The sequence below is a fragment of the Pelobates fuscus genome, chromosome 2 (genome assembly GCF_036172605.1).
Source record: "Pelobates fuscus isolate aPelFus1 chromosome 2, aPelFus1.pri, whole genome shotgun sequence".
NCBI lineage: Eukaryota > Metazoa > Chordata > Amphibia > Anura > Pelobatidae > Pelobates > Pelobates fuscus.
Window position 1 is genome coordinate 195071847 of NC_086318.1, and position 27873 is coordinate 195099719.

General features: G+C 38.3%; 1 protein-coding gene across 2 annotated transcripts in view; it reads right to left on the reverse strand.

Moving 5' to 3' along the window:
• The window catches only part of CEP162 (centrosomal protein 162), a 144442-nt gene that overhangs the window by 65717 nt on the left and 50852 nt on the right, over positions 1–27873 (reverse strand). The window contains exons 6-13 of one of the 2 annotated variants that reach the window (XM_063443059.1): positions 27401–27462; positions 27064–27173; positions 26160–26190; positions 25962–26069; positions 19388–19579; positions 17026–17107; positions 14266–14539; positions 880–1123 (exon numbers count right to left, since the gene is read on the reverse strand). In XM_063443059.1, the coding sequence (XP_063299129.1) occupies positions 880–1123; positions 14266–14539; positions 17026–17107; positions 19388–19579; positions 25962–26069; positions 26160–26190; positions 27064–27173; positions 27401–27462 (1103 nt within the window). The remainder of the gene's footprint in view (positions 1–879; positions 1124–14265; positions 14540–17025; positions 17108–19387; positions 19580–25961; positions 26070–26159; positions 26191–27063; positions 27174–27400; positions 27463–27873) is intronic. The other variant, XM_063443060.1, reaches the window with a different exon arrangement.

Below are 27873 nucleotides of genomic sequence, written 5' to 3' on the forward strand. Positions count from 1 at the left end.
TTTGTGGGGTTTTTTCCCCCCTCCAAACAACATATGTGGGTGTTAAAAAAAAAAAAAAAAAAAAAAAAAAAAAAAAAAATTGATTAGTATCGGAATATGCATGGGTGAATTAACTAAAGCTTTATATAAATGATTTACCAGTTGATCATTAGCCATGCAGGCAGAAACAGCAGCTTCACTTGGAAACAGTGAGAATTATTTCATCAAGTTACTAGTACCTTTTATTCACTTGCTTAGCAGTTATTATTTCAAGTGAATTACTTATTGCTTGCATCTACATTGCTGAAAACGGCACATTATTCTGCCGTTTCAGATACTCTTCTACAGGAATCTCTGTACTAAAACTGTACTGATCTAGAAATGTCAAACCTACAAAGAAGGTTATGCGCACACACACGGGGTTATTCACTCAAGTGAGAATTTAAAGTGTAAAAGAATTTAAGGTAAAAGTAGTCAAACTGGAAGCATAGCTGTCAAACAATATTTCAAATTCAGCCATTTTGTCCTTAAATGTGAAATTAAATTTGAATTTTCCCTTTTGTGAATAATCCTATAGTTATTTACTGAACATAACTTGTCAACTTGCAAGATAAACTGGACCTATTCTTCAAATCAGCTATGGCTTCAACTAAGCTATTTTTGCCTTAAATATGGAATTTCTTTGTGAAGAAGTCGTGAAAAACGTGTAAAGAGTCATTTTATAAAAGTGAAGCAACCAATATGAACGTTACATTGCTCCACACGGTGAAACAGGCTCAAACCTCTGTCATACAATCAGGGTCATTAAATCTAGATCATGCTACACCCTCCCCCCCAAGTCCTGGCTTGGACAAACCGAGAAAAATACTTCATTAAAAACGTATTGACTGCATATTATACCTTTTTGTTTGCCATCAGACGGAGATTTTTCTTTTGTCGCCATATGAGAATCCTTTAAATCTAATTTTCTTGATTGTTTTAATGGTGTGCTTGCCTTCCCGTATCCAGAGCTTTTGACATTTGCATAGTGTGGGTTTTGAGGTTTTTTGAGTACTGATGTTGGGGGTTTGTCCTTATTGAATTGCTTTTTCTGTGGCATGTCAAGAACATAATTATGCATCATCTTATGTGGATAACCTGAAGCCTGCAAAAGAGTTTCATTATTGTTTTGTAGCAAGCTTAAGGTCATCACTGGCAATTACGTAAAAAATCCATAGAGAACTAAAATCCATACAGCCTATTCACAGCCAATACATCATAGTAAACAGATAAATAACCATTTTCCTCTCTCACCAAATGTGCATAGAAAAATAGATCTGCTGCAAAAAATAAAATAAAAATAACATTGCTGTAGAGGTAACAGGGTAATTACCAGTCCTTTACTGGCTGCTGACACCATAGAAACGATCTGTAAAAGTAATGAAAGAAACCCAGCTGTATTTTTTTATTTTAGCCATACTATGCAGACAACTAAGAAATTGTAAATATACTTTTTACATTGACCCTACGAAGCCAACAATACAAACAAAACATTGAAATAATCACCAATGTTTTATTTAACTTAGTAGGCCTAACTCACAAACACATTAGCCAGATTATTTCCTGTTCAAAATTGCTTTAGATAATTTTTAGATCTTTTTGTTTGGAAAAATAAACTGCATCTGTCATCATTTCTTGAGTTAATAGAACATTATCAGAGTTTTTCACTAAACAACATTTGACAGCAGTGACAGTTTGCAGATTTACGAAAGGCAAATGCGGTCAGAATTTGGTCAGTCCAACCAGATCTGTAACAGTCATAAGGAAGCATTCAGAAAGTCACTATTATCCACATCCAAAACAATTTAAAGCACAGGAATTGGGGATTGATCAAAGATTGCATGAGGCCGATGATATTACGAATGCATCTGTCAGGAAAGTCGTTAATTATCTTTAATTTTCTTTTTGCAAGTGAATGATAATTTGAATAACTAGCAGTCAGCAGGCAAATAGCTTTAAAAAAAACAAAAAAACCTTGGCTTGCTAGCTACCTGAAAAAAGTAAAATAAATAAAATTATTAAAAATCCAATCAGGGTCAATACGACCCTTATATTATCAAAATGGAGGTATTTCATATGTGCCCACCTGTCTACTAAACATCCATATGTGCCCACCTGTCTACTAAACAAGAAAAACTAGCGGCTGGTCAGATAGTCCACCCCTGTGCCCCCTCAGGGGCATTCAGTGGGGGTTACTCATATTAATGGGGGAAAACCTAGTGTCCCCTTCACGGAAACCACCTAAGGGTAATGGGTGTAGTAGAAAAAACACAGCGGTCCACACACAAGGATAAATCCAAACACTCCACAAATAAAAAAAGGTAAAAAAGGTTTTACTATTTGCCCTTTGGCTGCCAACACAGGTTGTGGGTAAATAGTTTGGAATCTTTTTTTCAATTCGGCCCTGGAGTTGAAGCTTTTAATTTTTTCAGTCTTCATACGGCTGAAATCGGGAGCAAATTCAGTCCAGGGCCTGAATTACAAATTCAGACATTGTTGAATTTCATCAACAATGTCCAGATTTTGCAGTCCAAATGTAAGTAGCATAACACAAAAAAAGCCATCCCTTCTTATAAATCCATTGGAGAGGGACAAATATTCTGAATACAAATATGAGTGTTTAAAACAGTAAAACTTATCATTACGATGAAATGACCAGTAAAAGTGCAGTTCTTGAGTAAAAAAAATGCAAAAACAACTAATATGAACGCTAAATTTGGCAAGCGTTTGTGGCTAAGTGGCTACTACAAAAGGCTGAACATACCCCATTTTGAATACCCTGGGTTGTCTAATTTTTCAAACGATGTGTCATGGTGGGGTTAGTTTTCATTTCTGGGCTGCAATACCATCTCAAAGGCAACAAAGCCAATCTGGCAAATGGCAATTTCCAAAAACAGAAACTGACAACTCTTATGTTTGACCATGTAACTTTCCAAATCACCATAAAACCTGTACTTGAGGGGTACTATTGTACTCGTGAGACATTACTCTACACAAATATGAGTGTTTTAGAGCAGTAAAATGTATTATACGGATATTATCTGTGAAATGGCAGTTTATGTGTGAAAAATAGAAAAAAAAAAAAAACAATATAAATGCTAATCTTGGCCAGGGTTTGTGACTAAGTGGCTACTAAAAAAGACAGGACATACCCCATTTTGAATACTGTTGGTTGTCTACTTTTACAAATGGTATGCCACAATGGGGTTCATTTTTATTCCTGGGCTGCGATACGGTCTCAAAGGCAACATAAGCCCAGCAAACCAATCTGGCAAATTTCAATGTGCAAACATGGAAAAGGGGAAAGCCCTACATTTGACCCCTGTAAGTTTGCAAAAACACATAAAACCCGTACATTGGGCGTACTGTTGTACTCAGGAGATGATGTTGAACACATATTGGGGTGTTCTTTGTTAGTAATACATAACAGGAACTGAGAATCCATGCCTAAAGTACAATGTGAGAAAATAACAAAAAAATGACTACCCAAAAGGTTGACAAAGACTGTTGGTAGAATTAGTGCATGGAAAGTGTTAAAATACCACAATTTAAAATACCCTAGGGTGTCTAATTTTAAAAAATATATGGTTTGATGGGGGTAAATTACATTGGCCGGCTTTAAAAATGTCCCAAATAAGACATGGATGCAATGTGACCAGCTGTGAATATTCAAAGTTGGAAAACTGGAATGCACACCCTCCCCTCTTTAAGCCCCCAGAGAACCCAACGCATCTATACATGGATGGTATCACTGTACTCAGGAGATGTTTCTGAACACATATTGGGGTGTTCTTTGGCAGTAACCCTTAAAGTTAACAGTACATGTATTCTTAAATTGCTATGTGTGTCAAAAAAATCACCAATAATGATTTATTTTTATTTTTTTAATTTGGCATAGATTGGTGGTAAAATGGTTGCATGAAAATAGTCAAAATACCCCAAGTTTAATACCTAAGGTTGTCTTCTTTTAAAAAAAATATATACATGTGAAGGGTTATTCAAGGATTCCTGACAGATATCAGGGTTACAATGTAACTTTCGTTAATTTTGAAAACAAATGGTTTGGAAATAGCAAATTGCTACTTGTACTTGTTGCCCTATAACTTGCAAAATAAAGTTAAGAACATGTTAACATTGGGTATTTCTAAACTCAGGATAACATTTTTAAACTATTTAGCATGGGTGTTTTTTTGACGGTTGTAGATGCATAACAGATTTTGGGTTTCAAAGTTAGAAAAAGTGTGTATTTTTTTACATTTGTTCAGCATATTTTATAATTTATTTATAGTTAAAGGGACACTATAGTCACCAGAACAACTACAGCTTATTGAATTTGTTCGGGTGTGTAGAATCATTACCTTCTGGCTTTTTGCTGTAAACACTATCTTTTCAGAGAAAATGCAGTGTTTACATTACAGCCTAGTGATAACTTCACTGGCCACTCCTCAGAAGGCTGTTAGAGATCCTTACTGGGTCATGGCTGGCTAAAATGCATCCAAACATTCAGTATCTCCTCCCTCTGCATGCAGACACTGAACTTTCCTCAAAGAGATTCATTGATTCAATTCATCTCTATGAGGAGATGCTGATTGACCAGGGCTGTGTTTAAATCATGCTGGCTCTAGCCCTGATCTGCCTCTTTGTCAGTCTCAGCCAATCCTATGGGGAAGCACTGTGATATGATCAGACTACCACTTCTTGTTTTTATGCTTTTTGAGGCAAGCAGAATGTAGAGTTACAGCCTCTGGCTTGAATACAGTAAGATTTTGCTATATTTATGGAGGCATGAGGGGCCCAGGGGGGCTAAATGGTGGTTTTAACACTATAGGGTTAGGAATACATGTTTGTGTTCCTGACCCTATAGTGATCCTTTAATAATATTATATAATGACAATAATGGTATATTTAGAAAGACCATTTAATGGCGAGAAAAAGGAGATATAATATGTGTGGGTACAGTAAATGAGTAAGAGGAAAATTACATCTAAACACAAACACGGCAGAAATGTAAAAACAGCCCTGGTCCTTAACGGCAAGAAAATTAAAAAACAGTCTGGTCACTAATGGGGTTAAAGGACTTTTGGAGTAACTAAAACCCAGTGTTTTAATAAAGCCCTGTTTTCTTAGAGTAAACCTTTGTGAGTTAATCTGGCACACCAAACTTAAAGGAACAATATATGGTCTGACCCTATAGTGTAGGGTCTGACCCTATAGTGTTCAAACCACCATCTAGCAGTGCTTGGATGAGGGGGGCAGAGCGTGTGAGGGGGGCAGTATGTGGGGGGGGGGGGGTGTGAGGGGTGCACAGGATCTAGGCTGTGTGTAGGTGGGTGAGTTGTGAAAATCTATCTTAATGTCTCCCCCTCCCTTCTTACCTTTTAGCAGGGATGGGGGACATAATGCTGCAAGCCCTGGTGGTCCAGTGGTGGCATGTTCACTTTAGCCTGCATCTCCTCCAACTGCAGGCTGACTCTTCTGTCCTCCTGCGAGCACAGCACTGGTAATGTGTGGCAACTCTCTGACATGCCTCCTCACAAGAGGAACACAGAACCTACCAGGCCCTTCCCTCCCTCTGCTGAAACCCGGTGCCAGTGGGCCAATGAGGGAGATCTTTGATGATCTCACCAGCCTGAGAGGGCTTACAGCAAGGCTGGCTCTGCATGGGCCGGCAGGGGAGATGAAAGGATATTGATATTTAGTTTTGTAGTTTGAATTTACTTAATTTTACTCATATTAGTTGTTTTTATCATCATAATCTTTAATTACAGAAAGAGGAGGAGAAAGAGGGAGAGGAAAAAAACAATTCACATTCTTCTTCCTTTAGATATATTTTTATATATTTAAGGTGTATATGCATGAAAATATAAGACCCCTTAATTTATATGTATGTGCTTTCTTCTCGGTATTCATATTCTCATATCTCTCCAGTTAGCAATTGTTACACCTAAGGTTGACTTACAATTATTTGTAAACAGAGCGATTTAGGAGTGTTAATATTTTTCCTGGATTTAACCCCTAAAGGACCAAACTTCTGGAATAAAAGGGAATCATGACATGCCACACATGTCATGTGTCCGTAAGGGGTTAATCATTAAACACGTTGCAATTCTATCTAAACCTTTTATGATCTTATTAGCCTTTATTCCTGAATCCGCATATGCCTTCCCCTTCTAAGATTATAAAAAATATTATTTCTTAGTATTTATCAAACCTCTCTTCCAGTTGTATCAGAGATTTAAAGGTGAGTCTAGTTCCATCTTGTACGACTTGCACGCTTGTTGGAAATCCCCATTTGAACCTTAATCATTTAGTGTGTTAGTTACCAGTCTGAAGTCTTGTCTTGCGAGTGCCATTTGAAAGATCCTGAGTTATATTTAATTGCTGGTAATTGGCAGGCATTGATGTTTTTTTGCATAAATAACTTTGACATTTTTATTTTATCTCTAAAAGGATGAGAAGCATATAACCGAATCTCTGGGCAGTGTGGGATGGAACATTTTGTGACCATGTAAAATCTCTCCATAATTTCCTTTTCATTGTTTCTGTTGATGCCTATGGCTCAAATAAGTCCTTAAGATATTTCTCTAGTTGTTCTGAGGTTACGGTTTCAGGGATGTTCCTAATTCGGAGATTTTTGCGTTTTATCCGGTCTGCTGTTTCTGCTCCCTTTTGAATTGGCGATTGAACAGGGGCTGCATTAAATTGCAGTGAAAGCTGCACTCCTTTGACTTAGAGGCGTAAAAAACCCCGACAGTCTTTGTCTCTTTTTCGCCTTCAGTTAAAACCTAAGGTACTTTTTTTTTTTTTTACTGGATTTGATTCCTTTTTATTTGCCATTGCTATTTCAGCAGGGAAACAAAAATTCTAATATATCCAATGTATCAAGAGAATAATGAAGGGTCTAGTTTGGAGCTAATTGGTTAGTAGATTCATTATTCCATTGTTTCATTTTTAAAGTTGTATACATTTTGGGTTTATATAATACAAAACAGACTCAATGTGCTCATAACAGGTCTTAAAGGACCACTATAGGCACCCAGACCACTTCAGCTTCATGAAGTGGTCTGGGTGCCAGGTCCAGCAAGGATTAACCCTTTCTTCTAGGATTAACTGCTATGTTTATAATAAGGTTCATCCAGCCTCTAGTGGCTGTCTTATTGATAGCCGCTAGAGGCTCTTCCGCGCTTCTCACTGTGATTTCCACAGTGAGAAGACGCCAGCGTCCATTGGAAAGCATTGAGAATGCTTTCCTATGGACTGGCTGAATGCGCGCGTGGCTCCTGAATGCGCATGCACTTTCAGGCGATGACGTCGCTATGGAGGAGGATAGGATGAGGCGAGTTCCCCACCCGGCGCTGGAGAAAGAGGTAAGTTTAACCCCTTCCTTCCCCTAGAGCCCGGCGGGAGGAGGACCCTGAGGGTGGGGGCACCCTCAGGGCACTATAATGCCAGGAAAACTAGTATGTTTTCCTGGCACTATAGTGGTCCTTTAATTGCATGTGTTCCTTCCCCCACCTTCCCAACCCTTAGAAGTGTAATTATAAAGTCACACAAGCATGTTATATTAGCTGATTATCTTTTTCCAGCTCTTTCCTAATGCAATCTCATTTTTAGTTCCGACCTCTTGTTTTACAGTATAGCCGCTATGCTCTGGGGTTAGTATAGATGCGCTGCTCTCAGCCCCGATTGATAAGGCGTCTGTGCCGGAAATCCAGGAGGGTTGGAGACCTGGTGCACTCTCTCCCTGTGCTTGTCAACCATGGGGTCTACCCCACCTCATCCAGACGCTGCGGGTAGATATCTTGTGGCGCGGCTTGCAGCTAAAAAAAAAGGCCTCTTGCCTTTATTATGTCATTGCTCCAACCCCTCCATCAAGCGGTAAAACCTTACCTTTATTCCATGAAATAGAATCTTGCTTTAACTCCATCCTTTTGGAATTTTGTCTGTTATTCTAAAGTATATTGCCATCAGGATAGCAAGAGAAGGAAGATAAAAAGACCATAATAAATCTCAAAAGTATAAGCATTTCCTTTAGAGAAATCACAAATAATTCCAAGGAGTCAAAGATCAGAGCATCCTACAACTCTGACAGAAAGATGACTGGTAGACTCAAAGCCATAACAGAAACAGATGGCAAGTTTCTGAGAGGCAATAGTTTGAGACAACAGCCTTAAGCACAGCTTAAATCTAATTAAAGCAAGCAAGTCGCACTTTCAACTGCACACACAAGACTTTGGGCTGAAGGTTCCAAAGGTCGGTTGGCAGTAAGAAAGTAATTGCTAAGATGATAAAATAAGAAAATAAGGGTTGCCTGGTCCATGAAGCACTGCTAGTAAACTACCTAAGGCTGGAAGAAGGTCTAATGGACTGAAAACTTTGGAAATGTGAAAACCTCCGTTCATCACACAGGGTTTTGTATGAAGCTGAGTAGGCGAAAAGATGACTTCTCATTGTGTGACATCAAGTACCAAATATGAAGAAGGATGCGTGGGTCTGGGGATAGTTTGCTGGTGGATAGCAACTTGCAGAGAGCTAGGGACAATCTGAAGCAAATATAGACTACCATAGCATATTTGCAGGGCCATGCATTTGGCTCAGGCATCCATCTACTAGGTCAGAGGTTGATACTACATCAATAAATCAAAACATACTGTATCAGACCTATTTGAGAAGAAAATAACAAAATGGTAGGCTTTGAACCACAGAATAGCCAACACAGTCATCAGAACTCAACACCATCAAGTTGGTTTGGGATGACATGGAAAGCAAGGTGAAAGTAAAGCAACCTTAAAGTGGTATACATTTGTGGGAACCTCTGCAACAGTGCTGCAGAGAACTTTCTGAACAATATTTGATTTCCATTGCACAAAGAATGTTTTGACTGTATTCCGTAGTTAAATCTGCAAAAGGTGGAGACTTGAAAAGGTCAATTTAGATTACATTTTGTCAAACATAATTCTATGATTAATTTTATCTCCAATGATTTATTTGTTCTGGAACATCAAATTTAAATTGAGACATTAAACTGCATAATTTTAAAAACAAAACTGGTAATTTGCGACACAAAAATATATGCCAAATGAATCGCAAACAGACTTTCCTCTATACTGACTACATTGATAACCAATGATCAGTCAGGCTTTGTGCAGACTTGACAGGGATCCAACCATACTAGAAAACGAATTAACCTTATATCACATCAAAGTAACACCAAACTCGGAGGCCTTCTCATGGCATTAGACACAGAGAAAGCTTTCAATAGGCTCCATTGGGACTACATGACCAAGGTGCTAGACAAATTTTAATTTCGAGAAAAAAGTGTGGAGTAGGTTAGCGCTAATAATATGCAAAGGAGGCAGCAACCTTACAGAGGGTCACTCTCTAACCCTCTGGGATAAGGATGTACAGGAAAAAGAGGAGAAAAGGCTGCGCCAAGAGATACAATAAAAATAAGTCCCAATAAAAATATAAAAAGAATATATATAAATATATATAAAAGTATATAAAATTTTAATTTCGATCCGCACAAGTGCTCAACGCAGGATTTGTATCTGGCCCATTTTCCATCTCAAAAAGTACTCTGCAGGGATGCTCACTCTCCCCCTTCTTTTCATCCTCTCTCTAAAGCCCCTGACACAAACAATAAGTGAAAATCCCAATGTGATGGGTATTTCTATTGGTGATACAGAATACAAAAATTTCACAATTCGCAGACTTCATCATCCTTACTTTGAGCAACCCAGACAAGTCCATACCAGCGGTCCTCTTGTTATTGTCAGACAGACAGCATCCATTTATACCAAGTTGGACTATAATCTCCATGTCAGAGAAGGTGATGAATTGAAAACCACCCTCCGATCCCGATACGGACACTATGAATACACCATCATGCTGTATGGTTTTTATAATGCTCCTACCGCATTCTTACATTTTCTCAATGTCTTCAGAGATCTCGTTGACCAGTAAGTAGTGCTCTATCTGGATGACATATATCTTTGAATTCCTTAGATTCATCATTTGACCTGGCAAGGTGGAGATGGATCCACGCAAAGCCAAAATCATACTGCAATGGCCAGAACCCCAAACAATGAAACCGGTACAATGGTTTGTGGGTTTTGTTAATTTCTACAGACGTTTCATATGTAACTTCTCACTGGTTACTCACACATCTCACAAAGAGATCAAAAGGCACAAACTGCTTTCGCTAATCATATGTTCACCGCAGCCCCTATACTACATATACCTGAACAGCATTAACAATTCTTTCTCGAGGTTGATACCTCTGATACAGCCACCAAAGGGATAAAGAAACAGATACACTTCATCCTGTTGGATTTTACTCTAAGACAGGGCTGTCCAACCTGCAGCCCCCCAGATGTTGCTGAACTACAACTCCCATGATTCCCTGGCTATCTATTTAATTGAAAGAATCATAGGAGTTGCAGTTCAGCAACATCTGGGGGGCCGCAGGTTGGACAGGCCTGCTCTAAGAGATTAATAGGAGCAGAATCAAATTACGTTGTAGGTGACAAGGTACTACTGGCAATAAAACAAGCCTTGGAAGAAAGTAGACAACTCCTGGATCGTACAGCTCTCCCTATAACACGCACCATAAAAATCTGGAATACCTTCGCACTGCAAAATGTCTCAATCCACGACATGCCCATTGGGCATTGTTCTTGTCTAGATTTATGTTCCATGTCCTACTGACCGGGTTTGAAGAGTTAAAAAAAGTGGATGCCCTTTCTAAGCCGTTTACCGCAAACGAGAAAAAACCCAAGCAAGAAGAAACGGTGCTAAGTCATCAACATTTTTTTTTTGTTAAGGTATTATAGCTAATGTGATAAAATACATTAAAACTACAGCCACTACCACTAACCTGTCTCTTTCTCCAGAAAGGTTCCCAATATCTCATGGGAAGATTTAAGAGCTTTTCTGGGAAGCTCCCTCCCTACTTGAGCAGAATGCTCTCCCCGGCTGTTCCCACCTCCTATAACCTCCGATCCAGTACCAGCACTTTATTTAGTCTACCTCAATACAAAAAGAAAGCGGCCCGATACTCCTTTTCCTACAGAGCACCGCAATTATGGAACGACCTCCCGCACACTTTCAAATCTTCCTCAAGCCTAAAGTCCTTTAAGAGATCCCTCTCTACGTACCTCAAAATAGAATGCATGTGTCATGGTTGATTATATATTTTCTACCTGTTCTAGGTTAAATTTTATATATGTTGTGTATTAATATTGTTTTTGTATGTTATTGTACCCTATTGTATCAATGCAATGTTTTGGGGACCCAGGACATACTTGAAAACGAAAGAAATATCAATGTATCTTTCCTGGTAAAATATTTTATAAATAAATAAATCTATGTAGACAAACCTCTTCGTCTCAGAGTGTTACAACATTTCCATGATGTTTAAGTGCCTGGCCATGGTGGACAAATAAAGACTATACATGCAATCCAACAACACTTCTGGTGGCATACTCTAAGGAAAGACATAACAAATTACATAAAACATCTGTATTACTTGTGCCAGGTCTCAAGTACTGACTTTAAACACGGCAGGTCTACTACAATCCCTGCTATTACTCTCCAGACCCTGGAGCCACATAACAGTTGATTTCATTGTGGAATTTCCTGAATCCCACGGCTACAATACTATCTAATAAGGTAACCATTGATATTTTAACCAAAATGGCTAATTTTGTCCCTGTAAAAGGTCTTCCCATGGCCAAAAAGACATTTACACTTCTCCACAATCATGTTTTCAGACTGCATGGAATCCCCAAATCTATCCTTTCCGATAGGGGTATCCAGTTCACATCCCATTTCTGGAGAGCCTTCTGTCAGTCCCTCAATATCCCTGTGGATCTTTCTACTACTTTTCATCCCCTACCAATGGGCAAACGGAAAGAACAAATCAAACTTTGGAAACGTATCTCGGCTGTTACACGACTCACTTACAGTCCGATTGGAAAGACCTCATCGCTACCGCAGAATTTGCCTACAATACGCATATACATGACTCCACACTCTTCTTTTTTTACTTTTACTTTTGGGTTCCAGCTTATATCCCTTCCAGGTATTCTCCACTGTCCCCGACGCCTCTGCTCATCTCGACCAGCCATCACAAGGATTTCTCCATGCTCAAAAGACACTACAGGAGAGTGAACGTCTGTATAAGTCATATGCTGATCGTAACAGGAAATTTGTCTGGTTGTCCACTAGGCATCTGAAGCTGCCCTGTCCTTTCTTGAAATTTGGCCCCAAATATATAGGCCCCTTTCGTGTCAAGAAGGTGATGGTTCTCCAACTAGACTTACCATCTCACTATCGATTTCATCCATCTTTTTACGTGTCGCTTCTCAAGCCATATAGAGACAATGTGTTTCCAAATAAAATTATCCATCCTCCTGCTCCGGCTGTTGTGTTTCCCAAGTATGAAATACATGATATCCTTGATTCCCATTATCAACGAGGTGTTCTCGAACACCTCATTCACTGGAGGGGCAATGGCCCTGAGGACAAATCCTGGGAACCTATGAGGAACGTTCACGCACCTCGTCTCCTTAGAAGGTATTATCTCCGACATCCCTCTCGACATCTTCCTAGGAGTCTCCGGAGTCGACTACTTAGAAGGAGTACTGTCAGGCCCCCTCTCCTCTGCATCCTTACCACATGCTTCCACACTGCGACTCCCTCCCTCAACTAGATGCAGCACCTTAACAGGTCCTCCTCCGACACAGCACAGATGGTCCGCTCTCCACCGCCAACTGGCCGCAGGAAAAGGTAGTGCCGCATCCCAAGTGCGGCACCGCAGATCAGATCTAAACTCTGTTTCCTTGTGGCGGAGCAAAAGGGGTGACCTAGGGCACTTGCGCGCGCCGAAGCTACACCTTCTTAAAAGGTACAGAAGGTGGTCCAAATCAGACGGAAGTGTAAAGCAGGCATACCTCTTCTCCTATTTAAACACCACACCTGCTAGTACTCATTGCTCAGTTGCACATCATCAACTGGAAGCAAACAAATACTCCCTTTCCCCCAAAACTATGAGATAGGATACATTTTTATTAAACCATGGAACTACTGGGAATTTCCAATCTTGTCCAGAGGTATAAGCTCGATGAGATCTGGGAGAAATGGATCAACTACAAATCAAAACTTTAAACAACCCCAAATGAAGGGAAACACACAGACACACACAAGCTCTGTGCAAGCACCCAACATTCAATCCTGTCTGCCAAAACACAATGTCAAGTATATAGGGTTTTAATTGACTGAATAGGTATTCACCGAGATCTAGCGACTGCTGTTCTTTATTGCCGGACCAAACTGTGGAGTGTACATGTTCATTGTGCAATACATTAGTTTTGTAGTTGTTCATGCAATTATTTTTCTTTTATGTTTCATATTCCCTTTTCATTATCCTTACTATGTAACTTTATTCTTTGGCAATGTCTCGCATTCGTACATATTGTATATATGTGAAACTGTAATGCATGATTACAATGTAATGTGTGTGAGACTCCTATTACAGCCTTCCCCTCCCAACCCTATTCTCCTACTCCCTTACCACCTGGAAACAGAGCTCTGGCACACATTGCTTTGAGGCATAAGATAGCACAGGAACACCTAATGCCTCTATACAAGCTATCTGAATAGAGTGTGAAACCAAAGGTGAACACTCTGAGACGATCCACCATATAGGTTCAGATACATACCTAAACTGAGAGCCGCACTCACATCCGTATATGATATGTGACATATCCGACAGATAAGGTTCTGGTTGCCAGGGCCCACATGGAGAGAGGCTGAACTAAAGTTGGCCGATTGTCAATATTGTCAATTTATGTAATTGCCTTGAGATAACTACTGTTTCTGTCCTAATATGTAATTTTATGCTGGATTTTCCCCTTAACCCCATCCTTTTTTTTACTTCTGTACCTCTGTTTATGAAAATAAATAAACTACAAATAAAAAAAATTAAGACTGGAAAAATAGAGGTGTTTGTAAAACATTTGACCACCAGTAGTGTGTGTCTGTGTGTGTCATATACATGCATGCAAGCATGGATCATCAGTGTTTCCTCGTGCATCATTATTCTCTCATATTTAACATGTACTATTGTTAGCAATCTGCATTAAACTAAGCAATTCTATTTAGTTGACACTTATGTCTAGGCTCATGAAAACACTTTAATATTAAAATAAAATGTATAGCATGTGAGAAAAATATCACTCTTACATGGCTGTTCCTTTCCTCTTGATATGCATGGAGGTCAGGGTAATCAGATCCTTTAGAAAATCTTTCATGACCATGAGCCTCAGGAGCAATTAGATCTTTCTTGCTGTCATAATGGAGTTCAATCTCAGATGTTGAAAATGAGTTTCTTGATTCTGATTTCCACTGATGCAAATAATCAGAACTTTGTTCCTCTTGGTTCTCAGCATGTGTGAATTTCTCTGTTGCTATAGAGTCCGTTTCTTTAACCATTTTGTTGTCTTCTGGCATAGGTAGACTGCATACAATGAATATGATTAGTTGCCTTTCACAATTTAAATATTTTTAAAATGATAAATGGATATAAACTATTCAAGATTCCATAACAAAATTAGGGGAAAATTTTACTATTCTTCTATTCTGAAGAAGACAGACAATACCAACTAATGACCAATGCTCTTACAATTTTGTCAAAACAAACATGTCTCTAGAGTTCTTATACCAAAATGGAATAGCTCACTTTTTTAAGTGGCTGCTGGGCTGTAGTGAGCTGTTCATAACTAAATAGTGTTTTTTACAGGATGTTAAGAAACCAGACTGGTTATGTTATTATGGCATACTATAACTATATTACCGTATATACTCGAGTATAAGCCGACCCGAATATAAGCCGAGGCCCCTAATTTTATCCCAAAAAACTGGGAAAACTTATTGACTCGAGTATAAGACTAGGGTGGGAAATGCAGCAGCTACTGGTAAATTTCTAAATAAAATTAGATCCTAAAAAAAATATATTAATTGAATATTTATTTACAGTGTGTGTATAATGAATGCAGTGTGTGCGTATGTGTGTGTGTATGAGTGCAGCGTGTGTGTATGAGTGCAGCGTGTGTGTATGAGTGCAGTGTGTGTGTGCATGAATGCAATGTGTGTGTGTATGAATGCAGTGTGTGAATGCAGTGTGTGCAGGGCCGGTGCAAGGATATTTGCCGCCGTAGGCAAAACAAATTTTGCCGCCCCCTCCCCCCCCATATGTCCTGACTTCCCCTCCTCCTCCCTCAGTGGTCCTTACCTCCCCACCCCCGTGTTCCTTCACCCCCCCCCCAGTGGTCCTGACTCACCCCTCCCCTAGTGGTCCTTACCCTCCCCTCCCCTAGTGGTCCTTACCCTCCCCTCCCCTCCCATAGTGGTCCTTATCCCACCCCCTCCCTCCCATAGTGGTCCTTATCCCCCTTCTCCCTCCCATAGTGTTCCTTATCCCCCCCCATCCCTCCCATAGTGGTCCATATACCCCCCCCCCTCCCTCCCATAGTGGTCCTTATACCCCCCCTCCCTCCCATAGTGGTCCTTATCCCACCCCCTCCCTCCCATAGTGGTCCTTATCCCACCCCCTCCCTCCCATAGTGGTCCTTATCCCACCCCCTCCCTCCCATAGTGGTCCTTATACCCCCCCCTCCCTCCCATAGTGGTCCTTATACCCCCCCCCTCCCTCCCATAGTGGTCCTTATACCCCCCTCCCTCCAATAGTGGTCCTTATCCCCCCTCCCTCCCATAGTGGTCCTTATCCCCCCCCTCCCTCCCATAGTGGTCCTTATCCCCCCCCCTCCCTCCCATAGTGGTCCTTATACCCCCCCTCCCTCCCATAGCAGTCCTTATACCCCCCTCCCTCCCATAGTGGTCCTTATACCCCCCCCCCTCCCATAGTGGTCCTTATACCCCCCCCCCTCCCATAGTGGTCCTTATACCCCCCCCCCTCCCATAGTGGTCCTTATACCCCCCCCCTCCCATAGTGGTCCTTATACCCCCCCCCCCTCCCATAGTGGTCCTTATACCCCCCCCCTCCCATAGTGGTCCGTATACCCCTTTTTTTTTGTTATTATTAATTTTTTTTTTATTCTTATTATTTTATTTATATATTTTTTTTTTCGTCCCCCCTCCCTGCTTGATATATGGCAGGGAGGGGGGCTCTCCTTCCCTGGTGGTCCAGTGGCAGTTCAGTGGGGGGTAGAGGGGAGCTGACAGGAGCTGCAGAACAGGTAAGTTACAGCTCTGCCAGCCCCCCTCTCCCCCGGTCTGTATTATGGCAATGTAAATTGCCATAATACAGACCTTGACTCGAGTATAAGCCGAGTTGGGGTTTTTCAGCCCAAAAAATGGGCTGAAAAACTCGGCTTATACTCGAGTATATACGGTATATTTAGAGGTACACTCTAATGTTCGCTTTATAAACATATATTCCTGACATTGCACTATTTCTCTTAATGTTTACATTACTGGGACAAATTGAAAAGTAAAATAAGTAGTTTAAGCTACTTTTACTTCCTCTGCGTGCCACTCTTCATGGAGCCGCCATTCCAACCCATGTCATCATTACAGGAGCATTGAAAAGCATTGAGCCAATCAGCATCTCCTCATAGAAATGCATTTGGTAAGTGAATCTCTGTGCTGATCTTTTAGGAGAAGTTGTCAAAAGTTGATGATACAAACAGGAAGCACCAGTAATGGCTGGGTGACATCCACCAGAAGTGTCCATAGGATGCAATGTAATGACTGCCTTTTCTCAGAGAGCTGCATGAACATTTTCATTGCATCAGAACATTAAGCTGTAGTGGTTTTGGTGCTTAGAGTGTCCCTTTAACTAATGTCACGGTGGAAAATGTAATTATTAAAACACTTTACCAATGTTCATCTGGCCCAGCTATAAAAACACGATTTAATATTTATTTACAAATAATACATATTCACATTTTGTTTCTCAAAATCCTTAATAAAAATAATGCCTACCTGACAGGGGTCCCACCAGGATAATGTTCACCAGCATAGTCCACCCTAATAGGCTGCATAAGTTCATCCAAAGTAGGCATATCTAAAAATTAGAATGTAGTCAATATTAACGAACACATAAAAAAGCTCTGGCAAATCATACATATGTATTGAAACAGGGATTTAAATTCCTAGAGATAGCAATGTAGTGTGAGCAGGGTTAGTTACTACTCACCATAGGGAGACCAAGGTATCAAGTGATACATGGGGCTCTCATCTGTAAACTGATGCCACAATTGGTGACCCCAGACTCACAGATCAGCAATATGCAGTGCTCAAGGCTCAGGCACAGTGATTCTATGTAAGCAGCTTGAGTATGAGTGACCCCCAGTGTCTGAAGAAACCTTGACAGTGTCTCCCTGCATGCCCCAGTTCCATTTGGATTGGTGTTTGGCTTTGTCAGCGTTTTTCAGAATGACAGAGATCTGTATGACAGTACTAATATTAGAAGAGGGAACACCTTAGGATTAGAATTAGATTAAGGATTGGGGGTTAAGGTAATGTTTATACTTTTTTAATGAAATTTTAGTGTAATATGATATCAGCAGAGGGTTATGATTAAGGTTAGGATTAGTGTTTTTTTATTATGGTAAGGTATAGGATTAGAGTAACGTTTATGATTAGGATTAGAATTAGCAATTGGTTTAGCGATAGGATTAACCCCTTAAGGACACATGACATGTGTGACATGTCATGATTCCCTTTTATTCCAGAAGTTTGGTCTTTAAGGGGTTAAGCTTGATACATTGCAGAGGTAAGTATAAATGGGGTATCGTACTGTTTCTGAGTACATTCACATAATTTTATTAGTGGCACATATGATATTTAATTTAAAAAAGCAGCAATAGAATAATGTGTATGCAAATATTAAAAAATACAAATAATTACCACAACCTTTGAATAAAAATTTGGAAAAATTGGTATCTCAATAAAGAAAGTCAAACTAGCATCCATGGATGTAAATTGTATACATTTATGAAGTGATTTAAATACATGAGCTACTAAAACGCCTCCATCATAGACCAATTTTCAAATTGCCATTATTTTGAAAAACTTCACTGGTCAGGTTATATATTCACCCTTGTATATGCACAGACACTTGACATAGTATATGGGGTCATTTTGTATTCAGGAGACCTAGCTGAGCACAGTTTAGTATTTTTTTTTTTTTTTTTTTACAGTAGCACGCATTGAGTTTACAAAATAAGCCTCTAAATTGCAATGTGCATGTAAAAAATGTGAACATAAAATAATGCCATACACTTTGAAATAAAGTGGTGTCTACTTTCACAAATGGAGCATTTATGGGGTACCTTGAAATGTCACACTGCTACAATGACCCAAAACGTGGAATAGGCCCATCAAATGCATCTATAAAAATTTTAACTGTAAAAACATGGCACTGTAACTTCACAAGATAGTGGCAAAGGCATACATTGGGGCTACTGTTTTATTAAGACCAGTTTACAGATTTCCTAAATATCCAGCAGAAACCTAATGTGTATGTAAAAAAATAAAATAAAATAAAATATATATATATTTAACCCCTTAAGGACACATGACATGTGTGACATGTCATGATTCCCTTTTATTCCAGAAGTTTGGTCCTTAAGGGGTTAATGTATTTATTTTTACCAGCATCTTTGACATAAACTGGTAAAAATGTCAGCGCGTTAATTCACAATATACACCAAATGAGAAACCCTGTTTTTTTTACTTTCAGAAATGGTAGGCCTTTGTTGGGTAGTTATAGTCAAACTGCTTTGATGACCCAAAATGAGGAACACACCCATTAATTCCAAAATTCCTATCACTTGCATATGATAAGAAACTTGTTCACCAGTACAGCAGAAAAAATGTGCCCTTCATCTTATTCAATATAGCACAATGTGGTTTATGAAAGGCTTGCTTACTTGGAAGCAACTCTGTTAAGAACCCATAAATTTGAAATCATACATCAATCACACATATGAAACACTACTAAGCAATTGCTGAGGATATTCAGTCATTCAAAAACATAAATTAATCTTTTGTAATTTAAGCAACATCAATGTTGTGAAGATGTAAAGTGAGCTAGCTATGCATGTTCCATTAAAATCAAGACACATCTTGAAGAAAAGGGAAAAGAAAGAAAGAAAAAGGGTTGCACCTGCTTTAAAACTAGCCATGTCAATGCTGCAAAAGTATCATGTTGTAATACAGATTAAATTGCATTTTATTCTGTCAGATTTAATGAAAGGTATTAATATTAGTTGAAAAGGAGAAATATAGTTATTAAATAGTAATATTAACCTTTTAAGAGCATATTGTATTAAAACATTACCTGATTCTACAGTGGATTTTTTTTCTAGATTTTTTTTTTCATTTGCGTGTGATGTGTCCCCAAGAGAGCTACTTGCTTGTTCTAGAGCTACAAAATAATTATTTTCATTAGACTCTTCCACTGATTGTTCTAAGTGACGGTAGGCCTGGTGTAAAGCTTCCATGTCACTATTTGAGTATGCATTAGAAATACCTAGGAAAATAAGCAAAATATTGGAATACAGCAAGAGATCATAATGATTAAGACGTTAAAAAAAAAAAATACAAAATTACATATTTTGAACACACTACACAACGTAAAAAAGTCACAGTTTTTTTTCTAATAATCCTACAAAAAGGTACATAACAGCTAAGTACTATATCTTTTCCCATAGTTTTCTGTTAAAGAAACATATAATTTGCATTTTTTCCTAAACACCTTAGGCTTACTTTTAATATATACATAAATACACACACACACAGTCATGTCACCGTATCTCTTTCAAAGGTTTTAAGTATCAGGACATAATCATCTGTTCCTTAGCAGGTCTTAAAATTAAAAGAAATACAAAGATGATCTAACCAACAGGGGAGATCATATCTTGAAAAATTACCACCTATTAGTAAAATGATTATTAATTAGGCACAAAGCAACTTTATTGTATTATTGTATGACACTTAAAACGTACACAGACGCTAAGAAAAACACACAAGTGATTCAAAAGTGAAGAAACCGTGAATAAAGTAATTAAAAGGAGGGAACTAGCCATCTTGAATACTTAAATATTAGACATGGGGAGTTCCCACTATCTGAGATGAACTCTCAGGTCTACAATGATAAGAAAGTGACTTAAAGTTAGTTACTTAGATATTAGACAAAGGGAGTTCACAATATTTGAAATTAACTCTCAGGTCTAGATAGATTAGAACATGGTTTGAAGTTAGTGATGCATGCTACAAAAGTAAGTTGATATGTCCACTTGATTACAAAGTAACTAATCTTAGAGGTAGGAGAGACATTGTATCCAAGTTAAGGATATACTCAGGTTGCTTCAAAAATATGCTACTGGAAGTTATTGAAATCCAGTTAAAAATAACACTGATGTTTGCAATCGTTGGGGATTATTTAGTTATAACCAAGATTTTATTCAGATTATTCTCACAGTCGGTTTATTTAAATCAGGGATGGTCAACCTGGTCCCTACCTCCCATTCGTTTGCAGGTGGGCAGTGGTGGGTTCTGCAAAAAATGCCCAGTGGGCCTCAATGCAGAGCCAGCTTTTAAGACTTATCTGTCACTATATCGGACACTCCTGCATCTTTGCTCCAATGTTTGATTGTTTATTAGTTGTACTTTGAGTATTTTATATATTATATATTATTCATAAAACTCACTTATTTCATCATTATCCCGTTTACTTTGCATAAAACAGAAATGCGGTATAGTTCTATGCTATTGATCTGTCTCATTTAACCTTGTGGAACTATGTATATCTGACACAATAGTAAGGTTTCCCCACTGATGAACCTACAATGCAGCTTGTGTTAAAATTTCAATAAAGATGAATGTTATCACTCAAACTGAAAAGAACTGAGCCTACTGAAAGTGACCAAATTTGCTGTAGCAAGTTCAGAGTTTAGTGATAAGACTCAAAAATGCTCGTGCAGTACCAGTAAATTAAGATGAATGCAATATGTGCAATTACAGTTGGTTCCGCAGTAAATATCTGTACAACCACAAATTGTTTACTACAACATCTAGACTACTGTTCAAACAAGTAATGAGCTCCGCCCCTATACATTCCTAAAATATTTAATCTCTACGTGATAGGTCACAGAGCTTTCATTTTACCCTAACTAGAATTATTAGAATAGAATCTTATCCATATAGTGACCATGATCAGCTAACAAATAATTATTTAAAATTAACATGTAGTTTTTAACAAAAAACTAAAAATTTTAAAGCACACGAAGATCATATCGGTGATATCCTTTATCCTGGACTCCTCTGCTTTGCTAAAAACTAATTATGTTGCCAATTACGTATACAAAAATACAGTAGAGACTCCACCATGATAATTTTATATCTAACACTGAGCGGGATAGGGATTTATTTTGTCCTTGTGCTAGTACTGCACTGTAAATATCCTGTGTCAAAAATATGTGTATCGGTCTCCATTACAGTTACTTATAACAGGCAAATTTCACAAGCAAAAGGCCTAAGGCAGGTGTGCCCAAAAGATGGAAGCTGTAGTTTTAAAACATCTACGGATCTACGTTTTGAACACCCCTGGACTAGAGTATTTTCCCAATCTCAAAAACGTGGCTTCCAGGCAGTAATTAGGAGTAACAATTGCACATATGAAGTCACCAGCTGTAAACTGCAGGAATGAAAAACATGATCTGGTGAAATGAAGGGCATGCATTGTGTGTATATATATATATATATATATATATATATATATATATATATGTCACAAATTGGGGAAGAATCTTTGCTACAACTTAGCAAAGGCAAAGTAGGAGTGATAGATAGGCGTATAACCGGACCTTAGAATGGCTAGGCTTAAGGCTAAAACCGAATTAGGACGTCTCAAAATTAAGATTGCCAAAAATAATACTAAAGCCAGAACAAGACCACACTTTTAAGGTCAAGTAACATAGTTGGGTCAGGGAAAACATAATGCAAAGAATCAGGATCGAAGAAATAGCAAGGTCAAAACCAGAGAAAACCAAATAACACAATATAACATATTTAACCCCTTCCCAACACTAGACAAAATCTTTCCGTCATTTACCGAGGTTAACGGTCTGCGAGGCTAGCGGTATCCGAGGCAGACCGGGCAAGCACCCGATCGCGCTGTCCCTGCAGATGTGATCGCTCTGACAGGCTGTCAGAGCGAGCACATGTGCTGCAGGGACTCCTGGTTCGCCTCCTTGCACTTCCGCGGTCAGTGTGAAGTGCAGGGAGACGGATCAGTGCTGATCCTCTTCACCCTGTAAAAAAATAAAAAGTTTAAGTTAAATCCCACCCCAGACCCCCATTACCCTTCTCTAATAAAAAATAATCTCTTCCCTGCCATCAGATCACTAACTACAGTCATCAAAATACAGATCACAGTATTTTACTGTGAACTGATTGCTTTTTAACCCCTGAGGGTTAACTTTTTTTTTTAACCCCTAGGGGCTCAATTTATTTCATTAAGTAATTTAAATATTTTAAAATTATAGAGTTTAATAGTGGGGGTGGGAATTATGGGAAATTTGGGAATTTACCGTTAGTGATGCTTACTGCTAGTTAGAGGCTAACGGTAAAAAAGTTTATAAAAAAACAACTTTATAATAATTTAAAAAGCGTAAAAAAAAAAAAAAGGTTTTAAGAAAGTTTAAAAAGTAAAAAAAAATTTAAAAAGCAAAAAAGAAGTTTAAAAAAGTAAAAAAAATACATAATTAAATGCTCATTACCACTACATCTGCAACAAACTAGCAAAACAATTATCCCACGCTAAGCTTCAAAATATGCCTTTTGAAAAACCCCAGGGAGTATTTTTTTAAAAAAATGGTATGCGTTCGTGGGTAGTTTGAATAAGAAACCAGCTAAACTACTCTAAAATGAATACAGAGTAAAAATTCAAAGTTAGAAAAAAACTGAATGGCTGCGTCTCAAATGTGCCCCTTCAACATCCACATATACCTGACAAAGGAACATACGGGAGTATTCCTATACTCCGATGGCATAGCTGAGCAACCTATGAAGTGTTATACTGCCATAGCACACATAAGGTTTGCAAAATATACAGTAGAAGCTCACGTGTGGGCCAAAAATGTAAAAAAATGGTCCCACGCTAAGGTTCAAAATATGCCTTTTGAATTACACCAGGGTGCATTCTTTAATAAATAGTATGTTTTTGAGGGGTAGTTTGAATAACCAACCAGCTGAAATTCTCCAAATTGGAACATGGACACAGCGTAAAACGTCAAAGCTAGAAAAAAATGGAATGGCTGCATCTCAAATGTGCCCTTTCAGCCTGGCAAAGGTGCATACAGGGGTATTGTTGTACTCGGACGACATAGCTGAGCAACATATTAAATATATACAGCCGTAGCACACATAAGATTTGCAAAATATACAGTGCAAACTAACTTTGTGTGTCAAAAAGGCAAAAAAAAACCAAAATGTTTATTACCACTACACATGGTACAAGCTAGTAGAAAAATGATCCCATGCCAAGGTTCAAAATATGCCTTTTGAAATACCCTGGGATGTCTTCTTTAAGAAATGGTATGCCTTTTTGGGGTAGTTGGAATATGTATCCTGCTAAAATACTCCAAAATGGGACATGGACACAGCGTAAAAATTAAAAGTTTGAAAAAAAAAATAATGGAAAGGCGGTGTCTCAAATGTGCCCCTTCAATGCCCACTTATACCTGGCAAAGGTATATACAGGGGTACTGCTGTACTCAGACGACATAGCTAAGGAACATATGAAATATTATACAGCAGTAGCACACATAAGGTTTGCAAAATATACTGTGCAACCTTACTTTGTGTGTCAAAAAGGCAGGAAAATGCTTATTACCATTACACTTGGTGCACCTGGCAGAAAAATGATCCCACACTAAGGTCGCATGAAACGCATGAAAACCCGCATGAATATTCACACTTGAAAACACGAAATTGTCACGTCTCTTTTACAGCACTGTAACTTTACAAAGTAGTGTCTAGGTCATACATTGGGCATATTGTTTTACTCATAAGATGCAACTGAGCATGATTTGGGGGATTTTATGACAGTGGCACATATCACGTGCAAGAAATACTCAGCAAAAACACAACATGTGTGTAAAAATGCTATTTTTCCCCTCACCACAAATATTGACAAGTTAAGGCACAATATATGCCATATAAGATACCCTGGGTTGTCTGCTTAATCAAACGGAAGCCCTTTGTGGGGTTATTTGAAAAGTCAGACTGCTATAATACCTCAAAATGAGACATAGGCCCATCAAATCCACCTATGAACTATAGAAACTGAAATAGCCTTGTCTCTTGTATGGCATTGTAGCTTCACAGAATAGTGCCAAAGGCATGCAATAGGGGTATCGTTATACTCCACAGATGTAGCTGAACACAACATGGGGTTCTGTGGAGAAATAGCACACACCAGCTTTTTACAGAAACCTTGTTATATGTATATATGCCAAAATAGATAATAATAAAAAAAAAACACAATTTTACTCCAATATTTAGCAGAGATTAGCAATGAAATGGCTACGTAAAAAGTGTCAAAATAACCTTATGTAAATAGTCTGTAATGTCTACTTTATATAAATATATACTTGTGTGTGGCAATTTTGTTTTCAGTGATGGCTACTAACCTTACAAGACAAACATACCAACTAAAATTGTTTCACATTTAAAATTATTTATTTTAGTCCTTATTAGTTATTTTGTGACCTGTAACTTTCAAAATAAGCTGAAATCCTATACATTTTATGTGCTCTATAAATCAAGACACATAAATTAATTTATTTTGAATTACTTTTTCTAAGCTGGACATATTATGCACATGCTATTATTGGAAAAACGGGAAAAAAAATTTGGTGTTTTGTTTTTCTTCCATTTTTTATGGGCATTTGTTTTTTTAAATAATTAACGAGAATTTATATGTGACATTGTATGAAAGCCCTTTAGCCCTCAAAAAAACGTCATATAACATGTGTTGGTGCAATAAATGAGAGAGATGCAAATTGCGGTTGAACACAAACAGCAACAAATTAAAAAATGGCTTGTGTCCTTAAGGTTAAAACAAGCTTTTGAAACTGTGTCCTTAAAGGACCACTATAGTGCCAGTAAAACAAACTCTTTTTCCTGGCACAATAGGGTCTTTAGGTCCCCCCCACCCTCAGGGTCTCCCTCCCGCTGGGCTGAAGGAGTTAAAACACTAACCTTTCTCCAGCGCCGGGGAACTCTCCTCCTCCTGTTAACGTCTGTGCCAAATGCGCATGCGCAGCAAGTAGCGTGCGCGCATTCAAACCGTCCATAGGAAAGAATTTCTCAATGCTTTCCTATGGACTCGCAGCGTCTTCTCACTGTGATTTTCACAGTGAGAAGCGCAGAAGCGCCTCTAGCGGCTGTCAGTGAGGATTAACCCTCAGTGAAACATAGCAGTTTCTCTGAAACTGCTATGTTTTCAGCTGCAGGGTTAACACTAGAGGGACCTGGCACCCAGACCACTTCATTGAGCTGAAGTGGCCTGGGTGCCTATAGTAGTCCTTTAAGGGGTTAAAGGTGGAAACCACAAACAGCACTGGAGTCATAAAGGCAGAAACTTAAACATGATTCCTGTGTCATTACCAGCGTCAATTCTGTGGATTGACGAATGCAACGTGTGAAAATAGAATGCTGTGTCACAAAAAGCAACAATATGAAAAAGGCGCCATTAAGGATAAACACAGAATGACGCTAGTGGGTATTTACTGCATGAGGATTGTATTGGGAAGGGAGTGAACATTGGCGCCGGAGCGTCACTGGTAAGTGACATCAAAGAATGTTTATCTTTATAAATACTTTTTAAGGAAGATAATCTAACAAACCTGTGCCTAAGGCATCATTTGTCCCTTGAGGTGTGAAGCAGTTTGGGTCTGTTTGTTGCAAAAGCTTCTGTGTGTCCATTGTTGAGTCCAATGAATCAAGCAACAAAACTAAAGGAAAATAAATCACAGGAATTAGTGAATTGGTATAACATTTTCCAATTTGATAAATTCATAGTAACATAAGGTAATTTAACTAACCCTTGGCCAGCATTCCAGGATTCTCTTCTACCTGCAGAGATATAGGGAATTGTTTAACAAAAAAAAGCAAATATGGTATTTCTCAACTACAATGCACATCTTTGTAAAATTCTAGAATTCCAATTTTGAGTAACTGAGCCCCTTTTGTTTTAACTCTACTGGATAGATCAGAAACAAATAGGTATGGGTTAACATGGAACTGTCACTTCCCTGGATGTTTACTATCATGTTTACCCATCATTTGATTAAACAAATATGTATTTGTTAAGTGTGAAAAATAAAATTAAATGAAGAAATCCATCCCCATATCTAGCATCTGGGTGCCTCCATCTTAGCTCTTTTGTCAATCATAGTTTTGAACTATGCACTGCAGCATAGAAAATCATACAGAGAAGAGGAGGATTAAAACTGTGTTCATATTTATTCTCTTAGTTTGCAATATTTCCCTTGTCTGAACTGGAATATGATGTAATTTGCTCTATCTTTAATATAAATTTAAAATAAAGTACATTTACTACCAAAACGTGAATGCATTTTTTGCGTATATATCAGATCTCTCGTCTGAAGCCATTGGAAGCCTTCAACTTCTTCCCCAGCCAAGACTTTGTGGCAGTCCATTCTTTATTGAGAAGGCTTAGCAAGGCAATTGCACAGGGCAATTCAATGCCTCTTGCATTCTTAGCTACAATGAGCTAAACTACAACAAAGTAACAGGGCCAGTTGTCTGACTGACAGCCACATCAAGCAGTTCAGCAGACTAAAGTACTTTAGAAGTTTAGAGTGTTCATTTGGAGCACTTTGTCAAAAAATGTGTTGGCTCTAAAATAATATTGATATGTAGTATGGTAATGGAAGAAATAAACTCAGAATGATTTAATATCTTTTAAATTAAACAGATGTTTACCTGGTTATTTAAATTAGTTTTTTCATTTGAGTACTTATTTCCTTGCTCATTAGATTTGATAGAATTACTGATACTTTCAGCATCTTCTTCAAAATCTTCACTATAATTTCCTAAGGAGGGGTGGGGGGGAGAATAAAGAAATAAGTTATCAAGTGCATTGCAAAAGGGCATTTAAACATATGCATTACAGAAACAAAAATAATACACATATAAACTACAATGCATGTTTTATGTACATTACATTTAAACTAAAACAGGTTTTCTGTGCCATTATCTACATTCTGGATCTAGCAACAAAAAAGACAACTATTTTGCAGATGTAGACATGTACTTTTACCTGACAGATCTTTGCTTTCAGATTTATTTTGTTCTTGTCCATGTGGGGGGTTTTCGTTTTTGCTATAAAGAACAGAAAACAATAGTATTTTAAACGCTCTCCAATTAAACCTTCAATGACTGCAAAAATAATGTTAGTAAGAGAGATAACACCTGTGGATTCAATGCCATTCGAGCAGGCAGTTTATACTGGATAAAAAGGAAGTGTAGTTTTTGGGAGGACGAATAGGGCATTTAATCACCTTTAGTATAATTCTTTTCCCATTTATGGTTCAATGATCCATGAGAAAGTCCATGCTGAATAATAAAACCTGTTTTATTGTTATTATTTTATTAAAGTACATTTCATTTTTCTGAGTTTTTTTTAGATTTTAGTTTTATTTTTAGGTTACTACAATGGACCTGAGACATGTCATGAGTTTTGCAAGACATTTTGTGAGAAGATTGAAATAACACTGCATACTGTAAAGTCAC